General features: G+C 38.0%; 3 protein-coding genes across 4 annotated transcripts in view; all 3 read left to right on the plus strand.

The window, feature by feature from the left end:
• Window positions 1-22,552, plus strand: part of LOC306869969 (CCN family member 1-like) — a 1,026,947-nt gene that overhangs the window by 440,958 nt on the left and 563,437 nt on the right. The gene's annotated exons all lie outside the window — the stretch shown is intronic.
• LOC306869829 (serine/threonine-protein phosphatase 6 catalytic subunit) lies at window positions 983-5,281 on the plus strand. The gene is made up of 7 exons (XM_079416753.1): window positions 983-1,088; window positions 1,690-1,785; window positions 1,888-1,953; window positions 2,084-2,225; window positions 2,337-2,416; window positions 3,928-4,137; window positions 4,951-5,281. Exons 1-7 carry the CDS (start codon window positions 1,014-1,016, stop codon window positions 5,197-5,199), a joined length of 918 nt encoding a protein of 305 aa, XP_079272879.1. The 5' UTR covers window positions 983-1,013; the 3' UTR covers window positions 5,200-5,281.
• The window catches only part of LOC306870035 (protein SCAI-like), a 30,768-nt gene continuing 14,790 nt past the window's right edge, over window positions 6,575-22,552 (plus strand). The window contains exons 1-3 of one of the 2 annotated variants that reach the window (XM_079417067.1): window positions 6,575-6,857; window positions 7,242-7,321; window positions 16,697-16,811. In XM_079417067.1, the coding sequence (XP_079273193.1) occupies window positions 16,705-16,811 (107 nt within the window). In that variant the 5' untranslated portion in view covers window positions 6,575-6,857; window positions 7,242-7,321; window positions 16,697-16,704. Of the gene's footprint in view, window positions 6,858-7,206; window positions 7,322-16,696; window positions 16,812-22,552 lie in introns of both variants that reach the window. The other variant, XM_079417068.1, reaches the window with a different exon arrangement.

The raw sequence follows: 22,552 nt of genomic DNA on the forward strand, positions 1-22,552 counted from the left end.
TGAGTGTGTTGAATTGTGCGCTAATTGTGCTTTTTTATTTTTATTTTTAAGAAGTAAAATCTTAAGCGATGAGTGTTTAGCAAAATCTTACATATGCACTAGTAAATGTTGTTGGTGCGTTTTGTTGTCTCCAATACTGCCAAAACCTTGCAACATACTGCATGCCATCTTTTGCTTTGCACTGACAAACACAGGTAAAGATGGTGATATGCCCAGAACACGAGCAAAACAGTGTGTGCATGTACATTTGTCTGTACATTCAAACATAAAATGCCATTTGATATGAGACACAGAAATGGTCATACATGTAAAATCAGTATATGGCTCTAATAATCATCATTATTTCTCCACATTCAACTGTAGCCCTAAAATGTGTGTAGCTGCTGTGGCGTTAAAATACAGCCAACATTAGCATCTGTATAATGTTCAACTTAATAATCAAGATAATAAATATGTAGCCTACTTTAAAAGAAGTTCTCCTGTAAATTCAGTTCAGCTGTTGTATAAACTATACCATGACTGCAGTGGTAATCAGGAAATAAAATTATTATTATTGAGTAGTATTTTGTGGATATTTACTGTAATATGATTTCCTGATGTTTCTTATAAAAATATTAAAAATAAAACGAATATATGATGATTCATATATACAATTTTTCTGAGTGTGTGTCTTGAACATAGTTTGAATTGAATTAAATGGCAACTTTTAATTAAATTTTCAATTTTAATTAAATTTTCAATTTTAATTTAATTTTCCACCTCGTGGTAAATAAATGGAGAATGCTTTTAACAAAGGACTCGGATTTTGATGCACTATTTTGAACTATTCACTCGTTTTATTTTATTTATTTATTCTCAAACAGAGCGTGAGATGATGACCACAGAAACTCCAGCAAGGGGCGCGCAGGATCGTATCTAAGTCCTGATTGGTCAATCCCTGTGCCAATCATTGCCGCCCAGCATGACGTAGAAAGACTTCCTCTTTGCTTCTTCTATCGACTGTTGTTCTCAAAATGGCGCCGTTGGACCTAGAAAAGTATGTTGAAATCGCGAGACAGTGCAAATACCTTCCAGAGAACGACTTAAAGGTGACTATTATCAGCAATTCTATTTTTCTCTCAAAATATTAAACATGACAGCTGTTGATATAATTCTGAAGCCATGTAAAGGCTGGTAAAATAGCAGTGTGTCAGTGCAATGCAGTCGTTAGCGCTGCGTATGAATCCAGTCAGTGTGTTCCTGGATTTATTTTATACATGGTATCAGAAATAACCGCATATACGTGCAAAAAAGCAGCTAGTCTTAATAAAGGTGTGTAACTAAACTGATTATTTCTTGTAGATACCTGCTAACTTATGTTGTTGCTATCAAACACCCATCTACGTTACTTTCCATTTAGTCTCATAATCTCATTGTATGATATTTGATTATTAGCAGTTTTCAGTCTTGATTGAATCATCCCCCGTTCTCTTGTCTGAGAGTACGTAAACAGCTAGGCTTCTGAATTAGTCCATAATGCAGTTCATAACAGTATCATCCACGCCACTCATTTGTGATATAGAAAAATGTGAATTAAATGAATTCTGTATGTATTAAGTAAGTGATCTGCTGCTGCTGTCATATTCAGTGATATTATTTCCTTCACAAACTTGATCAAACCTGCTGTATTTTCTTCTATTGCTTTGACAGAGATTATGTGATTATGTATGTGACCTGCTACTTGAAGAATCAAATGTACAGCCAGTATCCACTCCAGTCACTGTATGTGGGGATATTCACGGACAGGTGCGAGCAGGCCTTATCAAAGCATCTCTCTTGTGTACAGATGTTGTGACAATGTCTTTTTTATATAACATGTTTATTGATCTAAACCTTTTCTTTCTCTAGTTTTATGATTTATGTGAACTCTTCAGAACTGGGGGCCAAGTACCAGACACAAATTACATTTTCATGGTATTGTATCCATACAGATAATTATACACAATAAACACTGTTTTGAGTTCATATTTGGTGACTCATTGGAAATGATGTTTTCCACCCAAGTGTATACTGAATAGACATTGGCATGTTTTCTTTCCTCTAGGGTGACTTTGTTGACCGAGGTTACTACAGCTTAGAAACGTTCACATATTTGCTAGCACTTAAAGCAAAGTGGCCTGACCGCATCACACTGTTGCGTGGCAATCACGAGAGCAGGCAGATAACACAAGTCTATGGCTTTTATGGTGAGACGGCAGAAATCTAATGCACACCTTTCGTAATATAATTATTGTATTGATACTTTGTTGTGCCGTGTTTTTTTGATTTTCATTTCCATTCTTTCCTTCCATTTATAGATGAGTGCCAAACGAAATATGGAAATGCTAATGCTTGGCGATACTGCACTAAAGTATTTGACATGCTGACTGTTGCTGCTGTAAGTATTGTCTTTATAATGCATTTTTATACTATATATATTATATTATACTAAACATTCATCCATTATGTCTATAATATAATTGTGTATTAAGTACACAACATCTATATGTTTACTTCAGGGCCTGCATTCACAAAACATTTTATCTTACAATTAAGAGCCTCCTAAGTAGCAGTAAAAGTTTTTAGCTAAGAGTTTTACTAAGGAATAGAGAGAAGTCTTACGTTGAGAGTAAGGGCAGAGTTGACTTCATTGCTATGGATGATGTCAGTGTGCGTACTAACTATGCACACAGGGATTGGCTGATAGGGGAGGGCTTTCTGTCAGAGATTTATTCATAGAAATATTGTAGAGCGTGATATCATGTTACCATATTCAAATAAAGATTTTAAAATGCAGGCTAAGTGTCACTAATTAAACAAGTATATGTTCAGCTAATTGTCAGCCCCTTTCATGTACACACAACAATTAGCGGATAGGCCTATGCATATAAACCACCTTTTAATTAACAGAGTACAATAATCATGGCTGATAGTAAGACATGCAAATGTAAAAATGGATGCAAGGACAGCTGTTTCTTCTTGCCCAACTGGTTAATGAAAACAACAATATAACCATATAAGCAAAAGTTTGAGCTGGGATAACCTCCAAAACCAAAGTTGATACTCTTTTAAAATCTTCAAACGTGTGTTTACGTTCTGAGGCAGATTGTCGGCAACAGCCATTTTAGGATAGTTTGTGGCTTGGTCTTAGTGACTTAGGAGTCCTCCTCACTACTCCTAACGTTTCACAGATTTAGAAGCTAGGTTTAGTGCTAAAACGCTTTGTGAAATACTCAGAGCAAAAATTTAGGAGTCCTAAATTTAGGACTTACATAATTTTTTAAAGGAGTTCTGAAATTTGTAACAGTTACTGACACCAGTGGCCGTTAGAGGAACTGCAGCCAGTCTCATGCTCGTTTCTCGGTGCGCACTAGATAAGGCTTTTTTTTTTTTAATTACGCTTACGAGGAGTTTCCGTGGGTGTCTGGGTTGTGCTGGAGGCTGGTCGCTTCTTTCCGTCCACAGAGTCTATTTCAAACACTACCGCTAGCGATTGCCGCTGTAGACGAGAACGCACATTACGTCACATTTTGTGAATTTTCGTGCCAATTCGGACCCGACTCCTCCAGACACAACTGAGCCTACAGGCTGATAGAGGCAACCGTGGTGGACAGTCAAGGTGTCATTCTTCCTATTACATTATGGTTGGCTCATAAATGGACAAATGAAAACTCTATCTTAATTTTTTTTAAGTAAAAACCTACACATATCCCCTTTAAGATTTTCTCCTAAATCTGCAAGTTATGAGCTACTTTTTAGCTTTAAGATATTTTGTGAATACGGGCTCAGATGTTTATTGTAAATTTATTTTATTTTGCTAGGTCTACTTTCAACACTGTTTTATAATGGCCTGAAAGGTTACATTTTCCTTCTGCTGTACTTACTGTGATGTTTTGATTTCTCCTGCAGTTGATAGATGAGCAGATCCTTTGTGTACATGGTGGCCTTTCACCTGACATCAAAACTCTGGACCAGATACGCACCATTGAACGCAATCAGGAAATTCCTCACAAGGGAGCATTTTGTGATCTTGTCTGGTCCGATCCAGAGGATGTGGACACCTGGGCTATCAGCCCAAGGGGTGCTGGCTGGCTGTTTGGTGCTAAGGTTACCAATGAGGTAAGAGCATTCTCTCAATGTACAGTTTGGAAATCTGCATATTGTCAATCGCTGCCTGAATTGAAATGGAGGTATAATTTTTTACAAAAATATCTCCCAGTAAATCGAGAAGTAGAAATAAAAGTAATTTCAAATCTGATCAAAACTAAGAACAGTGCAATTTTATTTGTGACCCTGGAGCATAAAAGCAGTCACAAGTAGCACAGGTATATTTGTAGCAATAGCCAAAAATACATTGTATGGGTCAAAATAATATCCTAATGATTTTTGGCATAAAAGAAAAATTTATTAAGTAAAGATCATGTTCCATGAAGATATTTTGTAAATGTCCTACTGTAAATATATCAAAACTTAATTTTTGATTAGTAATATGCATTGCTAAGAACTTCATTTGGACAACTTTAAAGGTGATTTTCTCAATATTTTCCATTTATCAGATTCCAGATTTTAAAATAGTTGTATCTCGGCCAAATATCCTAACGAACCATACATCAATGGAAAGCTTATTTATACAGCTTTCAGATGATGTATAAATCTCAATTTCGAAAAATGTACCCTTATGACTGGTTTTGTGGTCCAGGGTCACATTTAGTTTTGGAGCCTCTGGATTTTCTTGGAGGAATTGAATTATGATGAACACTGCTTTTGCTAAATATTAGTCTGACAATGAAATAATTAGTAAATAATAAAAACATTTAGGCTAATTCAACATATTGGCTGTTTGATAAAAGTGTGACATACTACTAAACGTAAATGTTCCTGTTTATCCAAAACCTGAATAGTTTTTTTTTTTCTCCTCTCTTTCCATTAAAGTTTGTTCACATCAACAACTTGAAGCTGATTTGCCGTGCACATCAGTTGGTTCACGAGGGCTACAAATTCATGTTTGATGAGAAGCTGGTGACCGTCTGGTCGGCCCCAAACTACTGCTACCGCTGCGGCAACATTGCCTCCATCATGGTCTTCAAAGACGTGAATACAAGGGAGCCCAAGTTATTCCGGGCCGTTCCTGATTCGGAAAGGGTCATACCTCCTAGAACGACAACTCCCTACTTCCTCTGAGATCTTCATTGTCGCCTGCGTACAGCCCTCTCCTTTTCATTGTTTGTTGTTATGGTCTTTAATTTCTCTGTTGAATTTTTTTTTAAACAAATATTTTTGTAAAGATCAAAGTGCTCTCCAGAATAACAACAGTAACTATGGTCAGGAATATGAACTCTTTTGACTGTTTAAGTTGGTCATTATTTGGTCAGTACAATCTTGTTAATGTGAGCATGTGACCGTAAATAAGTGGACATCCTCATGCTCTTCTTACAGGCTTTAAATGTAGATCTAACAGCCATTGACCATTTAATGATAAAAGTTCATGGTGTAACATCTCGCCTGATCAGAGCACCATGGTGTTTGTGTTTTTCAGAGAACAGCTCAGAAATAGTCACTGACACAACCCAGTGCTGGTCAGTGTGCTCCAAATTTCTCCTTTTTCGTTGCTTTCAAGTGTAGAAAAGGGTTGAGGCCATGACCAGACAACAGGACAAAGGAGGCTGTGATTATTTTGTACATTAATATAATTGTATTGATTTAATCTTTTTTTTTTTTTTCTCAGATTTGTTGTATTTTATTATTGTAGAAAAATGGCAGCCCATTTACCAATTAAATATTGAAAATAAACGCCTTTATTATTAAGTTACATTTCTGGTATTGTCTCCTAATCGATGGAAGCATGAAAATATCACTTATTCTTTGCACACATGGCCATTTAACCCTTTAACTGACATCTCTACTGTACATTGAGCTTATTTTGATAGGGAATACATCTATTAAAAGGAAGAGACGAGAGAGCAATCTCTCAGAGAACAGAACAGAAATACAGCTAAATATGAGAAATTCAGAAATGTTTATTTACGGTAATTATCCAAAGTCATGCGTTACTGTACAGTTGATATGTCTGTAAAAGACATATCAAATAAAGCATACAGCTATATATAATATACAGGCTTTTAAATATTTTTTTTTTAATCTTTGTGGACCGTAAAGGTTATGTAAGGTATCCAAGACCTTTAATGAAGTTAAAGGAATGTTTATTGGAAAATAACTTGATTCACTATATTTAAATCAAGAGTTAATGTTACCATGGACTGACAGCTCAACCAGGTAGAGTTTTATATCTTGTATATAAAAAAAAAACAAAACATGCTTGGGGCTATTTATTAGATGTCTACTATTAAGGATTGTAAGTTAAATATTTCATTAGCTCCTTTTAGGGGTGAAAGTTAAAGGGTTAAAGTCACTACATTAAGACGACGCTGAGCGGCGCACGAGCCTTTTAATTCTAGCAGGCAGCACCATATATGGCAGTACTACGCTAGTCCCGCCTCTATGTGTAAATTGTAGCCTGACTGACACCGCAGCCAACCAATGGGATGCATCGAACGGCACTCACACTGGTGGAGATCTGACAAGCATGTTTGTTTGAGCGGGTTGCCACAACAGTCAATGAAAATTCAACTGGCCAGACTGAACCGTCGACCGCAGTAGATGCCAAATGACAGATACTCCCTGCTCTTCCCTGGGAGGGTGATTTGAATGAGCTGGATGTAAATGACGCACTGGATGTCTAGATTTAAGCCGAGGCGAGATTCACAGGCGCTCTACCTGGAAACGCTGTTCTTGAGGAGCAGAAACAGGAGATAGCTGCACTTAACTACACCAGTGCTCAGGTTGGGTCTCGAATCAGTGACTTTTTTGACAGATAATACTCGGCGATGTATGCATTAGGCAAAAGAGAAACACGACTTAAGTTAACACATCTTGTTGGACTAAGATAGTCAAGCATCAGTCAGTTTTCAGTCAACGCGCAATGTTTTTATAGGAACGTGTGTGTGTATATAATCCCCACATATGTATAGCTTGCATATCTTACAGAGCACATCAAATCCATTCAGCCTCAGCATCTGCTAAAGCCACAGTTTAGTCAACTCTGATGGTCATTTTGAGGACAAGCACGCTTCTGCTCTCTGAACGCACTAAACCATGTTAACACCGTTCTTTCGCCTCTATTACCATTAGCTACACCATCCAACCTACAGTTTCATCTTTGACAGAGTCACACAGAGTTGTCGTGTATTACCGCATCCTGATCTGAGAAAGAGAAAGAGACAGACAGCCGTCGCGTGAGAGCGAGGTAAGTCATTATAGATGAGACACAGGCTTGATGCACTTGAGTAAATGCATTTAGATGTGCCGGATGGCTTAATGGTGTGAAGCGTTGTTGTTCTTCTTCACACCGGTAATTGATGTAGAACAACAGCGATCAGTCAATCAGTTCCTGGTCAATGAACAGAGATGCACGCTGCCAGACGCTTTACGTTCAGTTTTGATTCTCATCCTTTGTCTATTCTTTCTTTTAGTCCACCCAGATATTCGAGTCGGGAGTGATATTGTGAATGAAACCCGAGCCAATAAGCATATCTGTGTTATTACTGAATGAAGACGATTGAAAAATCATTGGCTGTTGCAGGAATTGCTGTATGTTCAAGCTGGGTTCATTCTGTCCTGCAACAGCACGGGATTGGATTTTGCAGAGCGCTCGCTGTCTGATCTTTTTATTGTTCTCGATCAGGCTGCATCGGCCGTGCGTGCATAATCTAACTGTAAGGGCATGTGCGAATTGTATAATATTGTATAGGAAGCTTATTATGGCTGTGTTATGAACATGCATTGAACTTCAAATGAGGTTCTACGATCATCGTGAGAGAATAACTGACATCAGATGGCTGGAACCGAGAACAAAAAGAGAGATTTGTTGCAGACAAGCATGTTTCTCAGCATCAGCTCTCACACACATCATCTGTGAAAAGAGCCACCAGGTTGCTTGGCTGAAATGACGTCATGCAGACTGGCTTGTTATCAAGAATGAGCTCGTGGAAATAATTCTTCTTTTGTTTCTATAGGTACAAGTATATGAGTATTTTCTTATTTAGGTATTGACAATAATGGGTATAGTTTATCTTAAAATATTCATTTTATTTGAACTCCATTGTCAACTGATTTTAGTCGCCTGCATCCTATTTAATTGTCAATATCAACACTGCTGTGATTCAAGTGCCTCAGTTTGTGCTGATATTGAGTAGCTACAACATTGGGAGTCCAACATTTCTTGAAGTTCACATGAAATCAAAATTGACCCTATTTGCTTTGCACAACATCCTTAACCACTCCTCTCCAACCATCATCTAGAGACACCAAGGAGGTGTGATAAAATCAAGCCCCTCTATTTTTCTCATTCAATATTTTGGTTCACTCAGAAATGCATAAAAATACCGAAGTCGGTCACAACTTGTGGTTCATGTGGCAAAAAAAATTCTAGTTAGCTTGTTTTTTTTTTTCCTCCAAGGAAAATGGTTCCAAAATATCAACTGGTCTGGAACAGCATATGTGAGTGGAGTAGAGAGATGGTGATTTTTCCCTCCCATGCTCAAAGCTTTCTGTAGGTTTTCCACTTTCCGCTCTGTGCACACTAACTTTGTGTTCCACTTTGCTTTTCACAAGTGCGCCTGCCCATCCAGTCCTGATGGTTAATGCTAAACGAACTTGGCTTGCTGTCCTTAATGGAGGCTCGAACCCAAGGCTCGGCTTGAGTGCCGAGTTCAACCCCCGCCATTGCGGTACTACCAAAACCCCTTTCACACTGCACGTTGGTCCCGGAAAATTGACAGAAAATTGCCTTCTGTGTGAACGCAAACTTGTCCCGGGATTAATTATGGGATCGATCCCAGGTTGGGGACCTAGTAACATTGCCGGGTTAAGTCCCGGAACGAGCTCTGTGTGAACAAAAACCAGAACCAATGACGTAAAGGGTGTGTCGTAGTGATGATGACGCACGTTATGTGCAACTCTTTTACCAGGTGTTTTGAAGGAAGATCAACATTCACGAAGAAAAAATGTGCAAACTGTACTAATGAAGCAGAGGTCAGGGAGCTCCTCACTATCCATGCAGAAGCTGAGATCGTTCGCCAGCTTAGTGAAAGGGAACGGTTCACATTGCACGTCACATCATAAGGTCATGTGTCTTTACGTGATCTTTATGGGATGTGTGTGAACGCACACACAGAATCTAGAAAATCACTGGCAGTGTAAATTAACCACAATCAAACGATCCCGGGACAAATCACGGGACACATTATCAGTGTATTTTCTGTGTGAAAGAGGCTCTAGAGGGAGAAAAACAGAAATGGAGGAGGAGATGGGGAGGTAGAGGGATGCCGGAAGAATTGACGCTGGGAGCAATGAGAGCTGCTTATAAAGACAAACACTCGCAAGCTTTTTCTAAACACTTTCGATCGGGGAATCCCATCACCATTTTAAAGCACATTTCACTACAACAAGTGAACGATGCAAGTTTATATGAACTCATATGTAAACTTCTGGTAGCTTTGAAAATGTACTTCACCGATTTCGGGGGCGTGAGCTCCACACGATCACCGTGCGCTCAGTGCTCATGTATCCCGAAGAGAGGAGCATAACCTCTGCTAGTCCTTCTGACATTTGCCGCTGGCTCTGATGTCTCTGTAGTGGATAAACACAAGATATAATTAGTTTTGGGTAAATCTAACAGGTAATCTTTGGTCTTTATTCTATTGTTCTATTAATATGTTTAAATGAAAACGAAAAGCTGATTGACGTTATCAAGTACGCTGCTCTTTGCAGAATTACCGGACTTGCGTGTTCCGTCCGCGGGAGTTCACACTCCCGAGTCTAACTGGTGAAGTCCGAACTACCGAGGATGCAAGTCCGAAATTTGCGTACTTGGTATTAAGAAACGCACGTAGACCTAGAAATTCATCCCAAAACGTTCCTGGGACATATTGTTCCACTTAAGTTTTGTGGAAAAGCGGCTTATGTTTCACAGAACTTTAGTTGCCTGGGTTGCGTAGGCTACATAGCCTATATGTGGGGCGGATCTATCAAAATAGGGGCGAGACCCTTTTGTGGTAGAGGCGTGTTTGTTTTGGTGATTTCAAATATCAACATTGGCTTCCAGAAATTGCTTACCCTACCTTTAAGATGTTCCATTTGAACCAAATTCTTCCATCAGTCGTATGCAACATATGCAATGACGTCAGTGAGATAAAGGGAAGTTAGAGTGGGAAAGTGGAACCCCCCCCCCCCCCCCCCCCCCCCCAAAGTGGCACTCATCCTAGTAGTGAGAGAAACCCTAGAGTGAGAGGAGATGCTGATTCTGTCAGCCAATCAAATTTGTGTTGCATAAAGTTTTTTTATTTAATTTTTTAAGCTAGGGGAAGATTGCAAGCTAGTTCATAAGCATAGCAAAGGCTCTCACTCCCTCTGTTTGTGTTCTGTGTTATATAGGACACCTGTCCTATTTTCCTCTACGTTTACGTCTTATCACATTCCTGTGTGGATCTGAATACTTTCAGAGAGACTTGGGCTCTTCAGCCACCAAGTGAGGGATACATCCCTAACTCACTTTCACTCTCTTTTGAGTCCTGACGTTTCACAGTGACAGTATTCCATTACCAAGAGCAGCCATGTAGGCCTTTGCGCTAAGGTTAGATGCATTAGTCAGCATATGTGTTTGCATGACCTCTTTAACTGAGAGAGAGATCGCAGATTGCGGATTTAATTTCATGTAATGACTGATCTTTTGGAGTATTATTTGTTTTTATTTGGATTTTGTATATCCAAGCAGGCTGGTAGGCTTTTAATAGTTCATAGTAGGTCTACTTTCAGCATAGAATTTGGTAAATGCATAGATGTCAGTGAAAGTCATTTTCAGTACTATTAATAGAATGTATTCAGTGATGCAGTGACTGCAAAAAGTGATAGCCCTATATTCTATATTATAGGATATTGATTTGGCATAGATTTTCAGTCGCATGTGTAGGTTACATACATTCACATACTGCCTCATCCTGCAGTTCTTCTGCTGCAGATGCATAGCTCATGCATTTTTATGGAAGGAAAGGATATGTGGGTCAAGCACACATCTCTGCAGAAGCCTTTTACCCCTGCTGGCTTTATATAAAGAGCATGCATGTGTTACCTTCATGAGACAAGCAGATCTTTCTTATACATTTCCTCATTTCCATATCCTCATATCATTAATTCTCTAAAGCCCATCTTCCATTCATTCCTAGATTGAATCAATAGGGTCTTAGTGGACAAGCAAGTTTGTTTCAGCTCTGTGTCTATATATGTACATCCTCATTTCAATTACCACTTGCTACAACAGAAAATAGAGCTCTTTGTGCCAATATTGATCTGGGTATTGATCAACAATATTTATTTTAATATACTTGCTTATTCTCAATGGGTGCCAGTTGTCGTTTGCGTGTTATATGAATGTAGTGTGTAGTGCTATTGAGCATCATCTGACCAAGATGAAGATCTATACAAACCTGTTTTATTTAGCTTTTATAATACCTTTGTTACATGGATACTTGGAATTTGTGGTTAGATTTTTTCACAATGAACACTAGAGATGTCCATTTAATAGTAGTGCTAATAAATAATCAATAGAATACTTACAGAATACATTTTGCAATTGTTTTTTGTAATGTAATATATTTCTGTGATGGCGAAGCAGAATGTTCAGCTCCTATTACAGTGTCACATGATCCTTCAGAAATCATTCTAATATGCTGATTTGCGCTCAATAAACATTTTTTTTTATAATGTTGAAAACAGTTGTGCTGCTGCTTAATAATCTTGTGGAAACTGAATTCTTTTCAGGATTCTTTGATTAATAGGAAGCTCAAAAGAATAGCATTTATTTTAAATAGAAACGTCAATTTAATGCACCCTTGCTGAATAAAAGTAGTAATTTCTTTCCAGAAAAATCTTATTGACCCCATAGTTTTGAACTGTGGTGCTTGAAAATTAAAATTACATTTTTCTTTTTCTTAAAGGAACACATCACGCTCATTTTAATTTACTCAAATCAAGTTAATTAGTTTGTATTGATTTATAAAAACACATAAAGATCAACCTTTATGTTAAAAATATTTACAAATGCCCAACTACAAATCAAGTTAAATTCATTTAATACCATTGTATCAATGATACAATTACTATTTTACTATCAGAACATTTTCATAATTTTGATAAAATAACTTTTAAGAACTTCCACCAACTTATACATTTTAATAATAAACAGGAATACAACTTTTTACAGTATTTTCTTGTTTTCCTGGCACATGGCAACTGTAGTATGTCTCATGCTGGAAAAAAAAGAGGATGAATTCAATTGAGAATCACTGCAGACTTGAATGAATGGCAGCGTCTTGTAAAAAAAAAAAAAGTGTACAATAGATAGTTTTTCCATTCAACAAATTTCAATTTGGTATGCAGAGACTGTGTAGCATACAAACACTGAATGTGCTTCCTTAATACAAGCATGTTCAAAAGTTAGACATGATGTTAGGTGAATAATACAGAGAAGACGTACACATTCTTGTAACATCTTTGTGCACAATGTGTTCTTTTATTAAGCTTATCACATTTCTGTGATCTACCATGCACGTATGTGACACTAAATGTATTTATTAGAGTCTATTTTATGTATCAACTAATGAGAAATGCTTGATGACAATTTACTGTTACATTATTTGGACTGTGGTGGAGTCAAGGAGGATTATACGTAAAACTTTAGAAAACTACAGAAAGCTTAGGCAAAAGTGTCCTAATAGATCTACAGAGAATTATGTGAGCTAATAGTAAAATATTAGCAATATATGGCATATAGGTCTACAAAAGAAACATAATTGTTTTCCAAATACACTGCTGATTTTAAAAGGCCACAGTGTTTTTTAGAACCAGATGGTGTTGTTACCAGCAGGAGGTAACAGGGCTTTGGTAACAAGCTAAACCTTGACCATTTGGGTAGAGTCAGCATTTCCCCCCATTTGCACACTAAACTAAATTCAGCATCTCTACATGTGTGCTTTACAAATTTGAGCTACCTTCCATTGCGATGTTGTTCTTTTTTTTGATAGAGTTTGCACTATATTGTCCAACCTTAGTTTTTGTATTTGTCCAACCTTAGATAATTAAGGGGTTGTTACTGTGCTAATAAATAAATTATTAATTGTTTAAATTGGGACATTCTTCTTTTGGTGAAATATATTCTCTGAATCTGTTGACAGCATTTTTAAGGTGGGCTGAAACGGTCCATACGTGGACCATGGTGAGCCATCTGGAGGCTGAGCACGGGTGATGGACATGCTCAGGTCTTTTCTATTCAAGCCACCTTGGACTGACAGCTGAATGTTTGTCTTACTACCCACTGGGTCTGACCACATGCATGCGCACACACACAAGCTGACATTGTACACGGTTTCAGGCAATAAATGATGTTTCTCCCTGCAATGGCTTCCAATGTCAGCACAATATATCATACATTACTTGCTCCTATTGGTGAGAACAGGCCTTCAACATACCAATTTTCCATTTATTCTCACAGATGTGGAGTTAGAGCTTTTCATCCATGATGCTTCATTCAAAATCATTGGTAAAGTTGAGTTCTTGACTACATTGAGTCAAGGCTATTCAAGTTTCTTAACAGTTTATAAATAAACCTAACCTGAGCTTCGTTTTTTTTTTTCACAAAGCTTACTTAAATTCATGCCTTGCGTATGCTTTATGGATATTTATTAACGTTCATCCTCTTGTGTGGATTTCTCCCCCATTCTGTCCTCAGCGCCCAGTTCCTCTTGGGGTAGCTAGAGGAGGTGCACATGTCCTCCCTATGACACATCTACACCACACGATCTTATCTCATGCCACCACAGAGAGGACATGTGTGGTGGTGTTTGGTTTGGTTGACACACATCGTCTCACACAAACACACAAGCTAAGCCTTATTCACAAAATACTTAATGTGTAAATACACAAATGGAAAGAGAAGTCAATTACTATCTTTCTTATTGCTAATGTTAAAACATGCAGATTAATTCAGATTAAAGCAGCCATATCACCTGTAGCCCAAGACTGGTTGCCCACTGAAGCTAAGCAGGGCTGAGCCTGGTCAGTACCTGGATGGGAGACCTCCTGAGAAAACTAGGTTGCTGCTGGAAGATGTGTTAGTGAGGCCAGCAGGGGGTGCTCACCCTGCAGTCTGTGTGGGTCTTAACACCCCAGTATAGTGACGGGGACACTATACTGTAAAGCCCGGTACATATCAAGCCGACGCTGACGAACTAGTGGCGACAAAAGCAGACTGCGGGGTTGGCTCACGTCGGCAGCATCTGGGGCCAAAGTTGCTCTGACACACCAAACCGACGCTCGACACCCGACGGCCAAGTAGCATGTCCGTTCTGCGCCTTTCTCGCACACTGGTTCGCCAGCTGAACAGCCAATCAGAATGATCAGATTGCCCGACTGACCGACGAGCTCCGACGCCGATTCAACATGTCGAATTGGCCGGAAAAAAGCTGACGAGGACCAACTTCAGCCGACGGCGCAGAACCCACTGAGAAAACTTAGTCGGCCGATGAATAAAAACTGCCCGACAGCCGACCGTTGGCTTAAAAAGCACCGTCCTTCGGATGAGACGTTAAACCGAGGTCCTGACACTCTGGTCATTAAAAATCCCAACCCCGGCATCCTGGCCAAAAAAATGTCCCCATTAGCCTCTGACCATCATGGCCTCCTAATCATCCCCATAAACTGATTGGCTTCATCCCTCTGTCTCCTCTCCACCAATAAGCTGGTGTGTGGTGGGCGTTCTGGCGCAATATGGCTGCCGTCGCATCATCCAGGTGGATGTTGCACACTGGTGGTGGTTGAGGAGATTCCCTCACTTTCATGTAAAGTGCTTTGAGTACCCAGAAAAGCGCTATATAAATGTAACTATTATTATTATTATTATTATTATTATTAATTAGCCCCCTGTAAGAGCCGACCTTCTTCTTTCTGCACAGAGTAGACTATATGCTGTCTTTATAGTCCATTTAAGCTTTGAGCTTGTTTCTGAACAGGAAAGGCCTTTGAGAGAACCTATTCTTCAGCCAGAAAAGATCAGTGGGGGATGGCATATTTAGCAGGCAGTTGGCAGGACCTGAACCTCCTCTGTCCTTTTAGCGGTTTATTTATTTATAGTGGAATGTAAACAAAATGAAGACTTAAAGTCGGCATGAAATCACAATTGACCTTACTTTTTATACGTTCTTGGTCTTCAGATCATTTTAAATGCTATAAGGGAATTTATGTATAGTAAGAAAAATGGCTATTCATTTTAAGGTTTAAGATTACATTTAACGGTGTTATTAAATTATTAGCATTTAAAGATTAACTTAACACCATGTTCTACCCAGACACAATGTGATAAGAGTCCAGCAACACAGTTGTTTTCTATTCACTCCAGATGCATTCACAAATACAAGAATCAATCTCAAATCACAGCCAATCAGAAGAATGTGTGGACAGACTCTTTCTGCAATTTAAATCATTAAATTAAATGATTTTAACATTATTTAAAAACGCATTCAGTGTTGCATATTTGTTTACATGAAGTTCCCAGTTTGAACGCTGCTGTATCTTTTTTTTTTAGGTTAACTGTTAGTTGTTGCTTTCATTGTGGCTTTAAAGTCATGGATAATCATATACAAACTCAAATTAAAAGATTTTAAGGTGATACAAAATGCCATCAGTATCTGAGCTGTCAGCTGTGATATTGCAGAAATAGAAATCATTGAAAAAATCCCTTGTAACATGGAAGAGAGATTTATTTTTATTTTTTGTATATGGCATCTTGCAGCGTCTCTTGTTTGGGCTCAGTGTTAAGTGATCTTGTAATTACATATCACACCATTACATATCCAATATCAACTGGAACAGATGAAAAATATCTAATAACGGTCAATAGCTGATATGGTACCGATATATTATGCATCCCCATTTTAAACCTGAAGATGTAGACAGTATTTTTTGTAGCTAATGTTACAATTGTGTTTATATTTAGTGTTAAGTCTCTAGTGATATCCAAGATCACTGTATTATGAACGAACGCAGTGGTTCTCAATCCTGGTCCTGGAGAACCCCCAACAATGCACATTTTTGAAGTCTCTCTAATAATCTGACACAAATTTAAGGTTTTGGAGTCTACCGATGAGCTGTTGAGTATTGTGCAGTGTTGAGGGTTCTCCAGGACCAGGATTGGAAAACACTGGAATAATGAAACATAAAAATGACTTCCAGCTTAATGTATCTTGGTTTATTCATAGATTGATAAATCGATTATTTTAAAGGCTGCTGTGAAACTTTTTTCAACTTCGATGCAAATTTGTCAGAGCTTGTCAGTTGGTTTGGAGGTGGAATTAGTCAGTTTTCGTCAAGCTGATTCAGCATCTGCCCACGTCACTGATGCAGATTCTTATACCCACAGTATGTCAGTTCAGACTTCTGTGGTGCTCATTTAACTGTGATTCATATAACTTGCTTCCGCCAGTGATGCCTGCTTCAACGGCGTGCTTGTGCTAACGACTCGCTTTTGCATAACTCTGCCGACACGTCTGTTTTTGTTTTGTTTTGTTTGCAGCAGCTGCCATGACAGGGGTGGGGGCAGAGGATGACATCCCTCTCTGTGAGAGGAAAACTGTCACCGACTTCTGCTATCTCCTGGACAAGTCTAAACAGCTTTTCAATGGCTTGAGGTCAGTCTCTTCTCAGCATCTGAGCGTTTTGCTGTTTATTTGTGGTCTTGTTTGCCTTCCAGATTGCTGTCTGGGTCCAATCTCTTTCTTTCTTTCTTGCTATCATTTGTTCATTCTTTCTTTTGTTTTCATTCTTGCTTTTGCTTTAATTTTCTTTTTTTAATGTTTGTTAATTTGTTCTTTTTTTGTTTTCATTCTTTTCCTTCTCTCACTTGTTTGTCCCATGTTTTGTTGTATTTCTTGCTTTTTTAATTTTCTTCTTTTTTTTTGCTCATGCGTTGTTCATTTGTTTCTGTTGTTTTTAATTCCTTAATTTTTTTTCTCATTCATTCTTTCTTTCATTTGTCTTTGTTTGTTCATTTATTCATTTGTGTTTGGGTATGACCCATGAGGAGTTAATTTGAATACCAAAGTCAAGCTTGTTTTCTATTCTCGCAATACCCATAAATCACGCCTTTAACCATATAGTGACAGTGACTAATGCTAGTATCAAATATGGTGACTTATGTAACACTGGAATGTCTTATCACAGTTGAGACAACGTTATTTAATAACCAAGTCTAGTCGAGGCGGCCAAATCTTAATTAACCGACAACGGCTTCAAATGCTTTTTAAATATATGCCAGTATTGAGCACATCGCTTGGGTTGATTTCAGACCGCGAAACTAATAAGAGTACCAGCGACAGAATCTAAAACCTTTGGCTGACATAAACCTCATATTGCCATTACTGTGAGTTACTGGAATCCCATATGAAAAAACGTGAATGGAGCTCGTATTTTAAGACATGAAAGAGGATTGTCGCCAACCCAGTTCACGCAGTACAGGTCTACAGAATTCAGTCTCAAAATGAAGGTGAATCGAGAAAATATAAAGAGGTAATTTACCCAAAAATGAAAATGGTCATAATTTGGTCACCCTCATATTGTTCCAAACAAGTATTACTGTATTTCTAATGTAAAATGTGAATCTAATATCTTTTTGGCCATGCAGTGAAAGTCAATGGGGTTCAGTGTTGTTTGGACCTTACTGACTTTCAACATGAGGGTGAGTGTATATATAGACAGGATAATGATTTTGGATCAACTATTCCTTTAAAAAAAGTCAGTGCTTTATCTATAAATGAGCAGGTTCTAATGTCTCATCTGTGCTGTGCTTTATGCATGTGTTGATGTTTGCCTGTTCATCCGTAGGGAGCTGAGAGCCCTTTATAATTTCCAGTGTCTGAGTGACGTGAGCTCAGTTTTACATCTGAATGAATCTTCAGCGCTCCTCTTCCACCCCCTCATATCTCCCAGCGTTTGTCTCTGCATTACACACACTCTTAAAAAATGAATCCCGTCACTCCGTGTTTATCACCATTTCTCAGTGGCCAGTAGGTTACGTTTGAGTTAATCAGTCATTTTTAGCTAAGACTATTTATAGGACAAGTATGTCAGTAGCTGTGGGCTCTATCTCTCTCTCTTTTTTAGCTTTCTCTTTCTTTCTTCCCCCATTCTTTTTTCTCTCTTTTCTTCTTGTCTTCACAATCTGTATTCCTTCCCTCCTCTTTTATCTCTGTTTCCATGTCCTGTCCTCATGTACAGGGTGTGTGTTTGTTACATTTGTATTGCATAAGCGACTGAGACTGCTACAGTCCAGGAGGTTGTTTCATAGACTAACCCGCATGTTCTGACATTCAAATATTCATGCAGTAGGAAATTTGTTTCTTAACCTCATCTGTAGCAAAACAGGAACAAACAAAAATTGGCAAAAATAAGCTAAATCGGGGGAAAAAACAACACTCTTGCTTCTATGATATTGTTAAACTATGATATGATATAAATATGACAAAAACCCCTGGTAAATATGATCAAAGAAGGCTGTGAAAATTAATCTGCATTGTTAATCCTTTTGATCTTTTATTTAAAAAATCAAAAAAATCTAACCTTTCATTGGATAATAAGAATTTAAAATGAGGGGAAATATCATTATGAAATAAATGTTTTTATCAAATACACGTTGGACACAATTATTGGCACCCCTAGAAATTCTTATGAGTAAAATATCTCTGAAGTATATTCCCATTCATATTCACAATTTTGAGCACTCCAGGGTGATTATGAACATGACATTATCCAGCCATGGCTTCCTGTTTCACAGAAATATAAATAGGAGGGAAAACAAAGCCCAAATTCCCTTAATCATCCATTACAATGAGAAAAACCAAAGAATATATTTCTGATGTGCAGAAAAAGATAATTGAGCTTCACAAATTAGTGAAGTGGCTTTAAGAAAAGAGCTAGAGCAGTGAAAATTCCCATTTCCACCATCAGGGCAATAATTAAGAATTTCCAATCAACAGAAACTGCCTGGAAGAGGACGTGTGTCTATATCGTCCTAATGCACGGTGAGAAGGAGAGTTTGAGTGGCTAAAGACTCTCCAAGGACTGCAGTTGGAGAATTGCAGAAAATAGTTGAGTCTCGGGGTCAGAAAACCTTAAAAGAAAATTGTCAAACAGCACCTACATCACCACGTTTTTTGGGAGGGTTTCAAGAAAAATTCTCCCAGCTCATCCAAAAACAAACTCCAGCATATTCAGTTATCAGACACGACTGGAACTTCTATGGTCAGATGAAACAAAAAAATTTGCTTTTTAGCAGCAAACATGGGTTTTGTGAACACAGGGATAAAAAGTACCCCATGTGTACAATGAAATATACTGCTGTATTTTTTATGTTGTGGGCCTATATTCTGCTGGAGGTCCAGGACATCTTGTTTAGACACATGGCATCATGGATTCTATCAAATACCAACAGATAACATTTTTTTCCCCCATTTTGAATTCTTATCCATTGAAAGGTTAAATTTTAAAAATAAAAGAACAAAAGGATTAACAATGCAGATTCATTTTCACAGCCACCTTTGATCATATTTACCAAGGGTGCCAATATTTTTGGTCATGACTTTACATATATATGTTTTATACCTTAATGATAGCTTGTGTCTACACAAATACAGAACTAGATGCTTGTTATGAGGCCACGCCCCCATGCCCTGTTTCTCCATGCTAATTAGGCTGTCTAACCAGTAGCGGCCTACTTCTGCATTTGACGCTTAGCAACACCCTGTAGAGTTCAGTAATGAAACAGCTATTATTAATTGGTCTCATTTCCTTACCTAATACTTCCACTACTTGACTCAGTAGAGACATTTATAGTGACATTTTCATATTCACATTAGTATTCTTTATCAGTATGTAACAGAGTTGCAAAAAAAATTCAAACACGTATACACTATAGTTAAAATGTTTAGAGATTTCTGAAGCATCATGTACACTGAATACTGGAGGAACGGCTGCTGAAAAATGAGCTTTGCATCACAGGAATGCATTGCATTTTAAAATATATTAAAATGCAAACATTTTATTTTAAACTGTAATAATATTTCACAGTATTGCTGTTTTTAATTGTTTTGAACACGGACTTTTGAACGGTATTGTTTGTGTATGCCATCATAGCTATGTTCAATTTTATTTATTTTTTATAGAAAATCAATGTATATTATTTCTCAATACATATAATATTCTTAGAAAGGTACAAAGATAAGTTAATATTTTAGATAACCTAATATCTTTAGATTTTTTTTTTATAAATATGAATATCAATAGAGTTACTTATAGTGTTAGTCTACTTTCCTAAACTAACTTTTTTGTTAATGTCAGTTCCAGAATAAATTCCAGAGTAGCGCAATTACCAAAGAATTGGAGTATAAACAGCCTCAGCCACACAGTATGCAGATATAATATTGCCATGTTACTCGACTACTCCACATCTGACCCCATCTGCACAGTGCACACAACCCATCCTGGCTCCCTCCTTTCCTGCCTTTCCTAATTTACAGGTCTGTCCCTGGCTGTGCTCTGCCAGTGAATCTGTCTTGTGGGTATTAATACTGTCAGAGAATGGGAAATTAATGGTGCATGTAGTGAAATTAAAGCCCTGACTAATGACTGCACCTATCTCCTTCCTGACCTTGTCTCTCGCAGTCCACAAGGGCACCGGGGTGAACCGTAAATTTCACAAATCCATCTCTAACCTTACACTGTGTGTGTGTGTGTGTGTGTGTGTGTGTGTGTATGAATGCACATTATCAATGAATGCTGCAGAAATAAAATGTGCTTGTTCACGCTACAGCCGATTCTGCATGAATGAAAGGAGGGTGTTTCATTATGTTGCGTGATGTGTGTGTGGGTGCGCATGCATTTTGTGTATTGGCCAACTCAACGTTATTCCTGGACATGATTTATTTTTTGACATTAATTTTTGTCCCCATGCCTTTCCCTGCATGGCCAGTTACATGTTCATGAAAGATGCATCATCTACTGTTATCGTGTGTGAGCGTGTGTAAATGAGGGCTTTTGCATTTACCTGCTGTATTCCCCAGTCCCTGATTCTGTTGTCATAGCAACCCTCTGATGATAACAATAGGGCCTAGAGGTGTTTCGGGTGGGTTCAGGGGGAAAAGGACGGGAAAGGAATAAAGAGCGAGTAGAGGCAAAAGAGCTACTTCTCCAGCTGATTGCTATAGCTCATCAAATTCCTTCATATCATCGGCACTATGACTCACCACAGCCCTGCCCAAACACTCTCACCCACTCACACTTTCTGACTCTCTGATTGTTCTGTTTTTGCTCTCTCCCACCACCAATGTCTTCACATCATTGCTATGATGATGCTAATTAAGTGCATGACAGCCTTGACCACTTGTATATTTGGAAGGCGCATCTGCCGTTGTCCACATGACGTCCTGCGATAGGAGTGTCAAGGCAGAAGGGCAGAATTGGCTTATGTAATGTTATGCAGGTATCAAAGCGGGATTGGTTTGAACACAGACTTGATATTGTAGTTATTAAAACAACCCGGTGATTAAAGCAGTGAGTCACAGGACCTTGATAATATTCACAAAGCAAATTCATGTGCATAGAAGTCTAGTAATATAGGGAAAATAACATTTACCTCATATTGTCTCATTTTCAATGCAGATATAAATAATAAAAAAAAAAAAAACATTTCAAGGGATACTTCATCCAAAAATGAAAAATTTGTCATTTATGCACTCTCATGTTCTTCCAAACCTGTATGACTTTCTTTTTTCTGTGGAACATAAAAGGAGACATTTTGAGAAATGTATCAGTGGTTGTTTTTTTGGCTATACAATGTATGTCATTGGTCACCAAAACTGTTTGGCTACCAGAATTCTTCAAAATATATATTTTTTTTGTGTTCTGAAGAAGAATCTGTTGTTTCTATTGTAGAAGTCTCTGTTTGATTGTTTACTATATACATTTGTATCAAATTAATTGGTAAGATTTTCTAGCCTTTTGTTCATCTTCAGAACACAAATTAAGGTATTTTTGATGAAATCCGAGAGTTTCTGACATTGCATAGACAGCAAGGGTGCTACCATGTTCAAGGCCCAGAAAGGTCCATGTGACATCAGTTGTTCTACTGTAATTATATGAAGCTACAGGAAAAAAAAAATTGTGCGCGAAGAAAACAAGAATAATGATTTCTTCTTTTCCGTGTCAGACTGCAATGTGCATTCATGAGAGTATTTTTAACAATGTCCTTACTATCTTTCTGGACCTTGAACGTGGTAGTTGCGTTGCTGTCAATGCAGGGTCAGAAAGCTCTCGGATTTCATCAAAAATATCTTAATTTGTGTTCCGAAGATGAACAAAGCTCTTACGGGTTTGGAAC

This window comes from Barbus barbus (assembly GCF_936440315.1).
Source record: "Barbus barbus genome assembly, chromosome: 5".
Classification (NCBI taxonomy): Eukaryota; Metazoa; Chordata; class Actinopteri; order Cypriniformes; family Cyprinidae; genus Barbus; species Barbus barbus.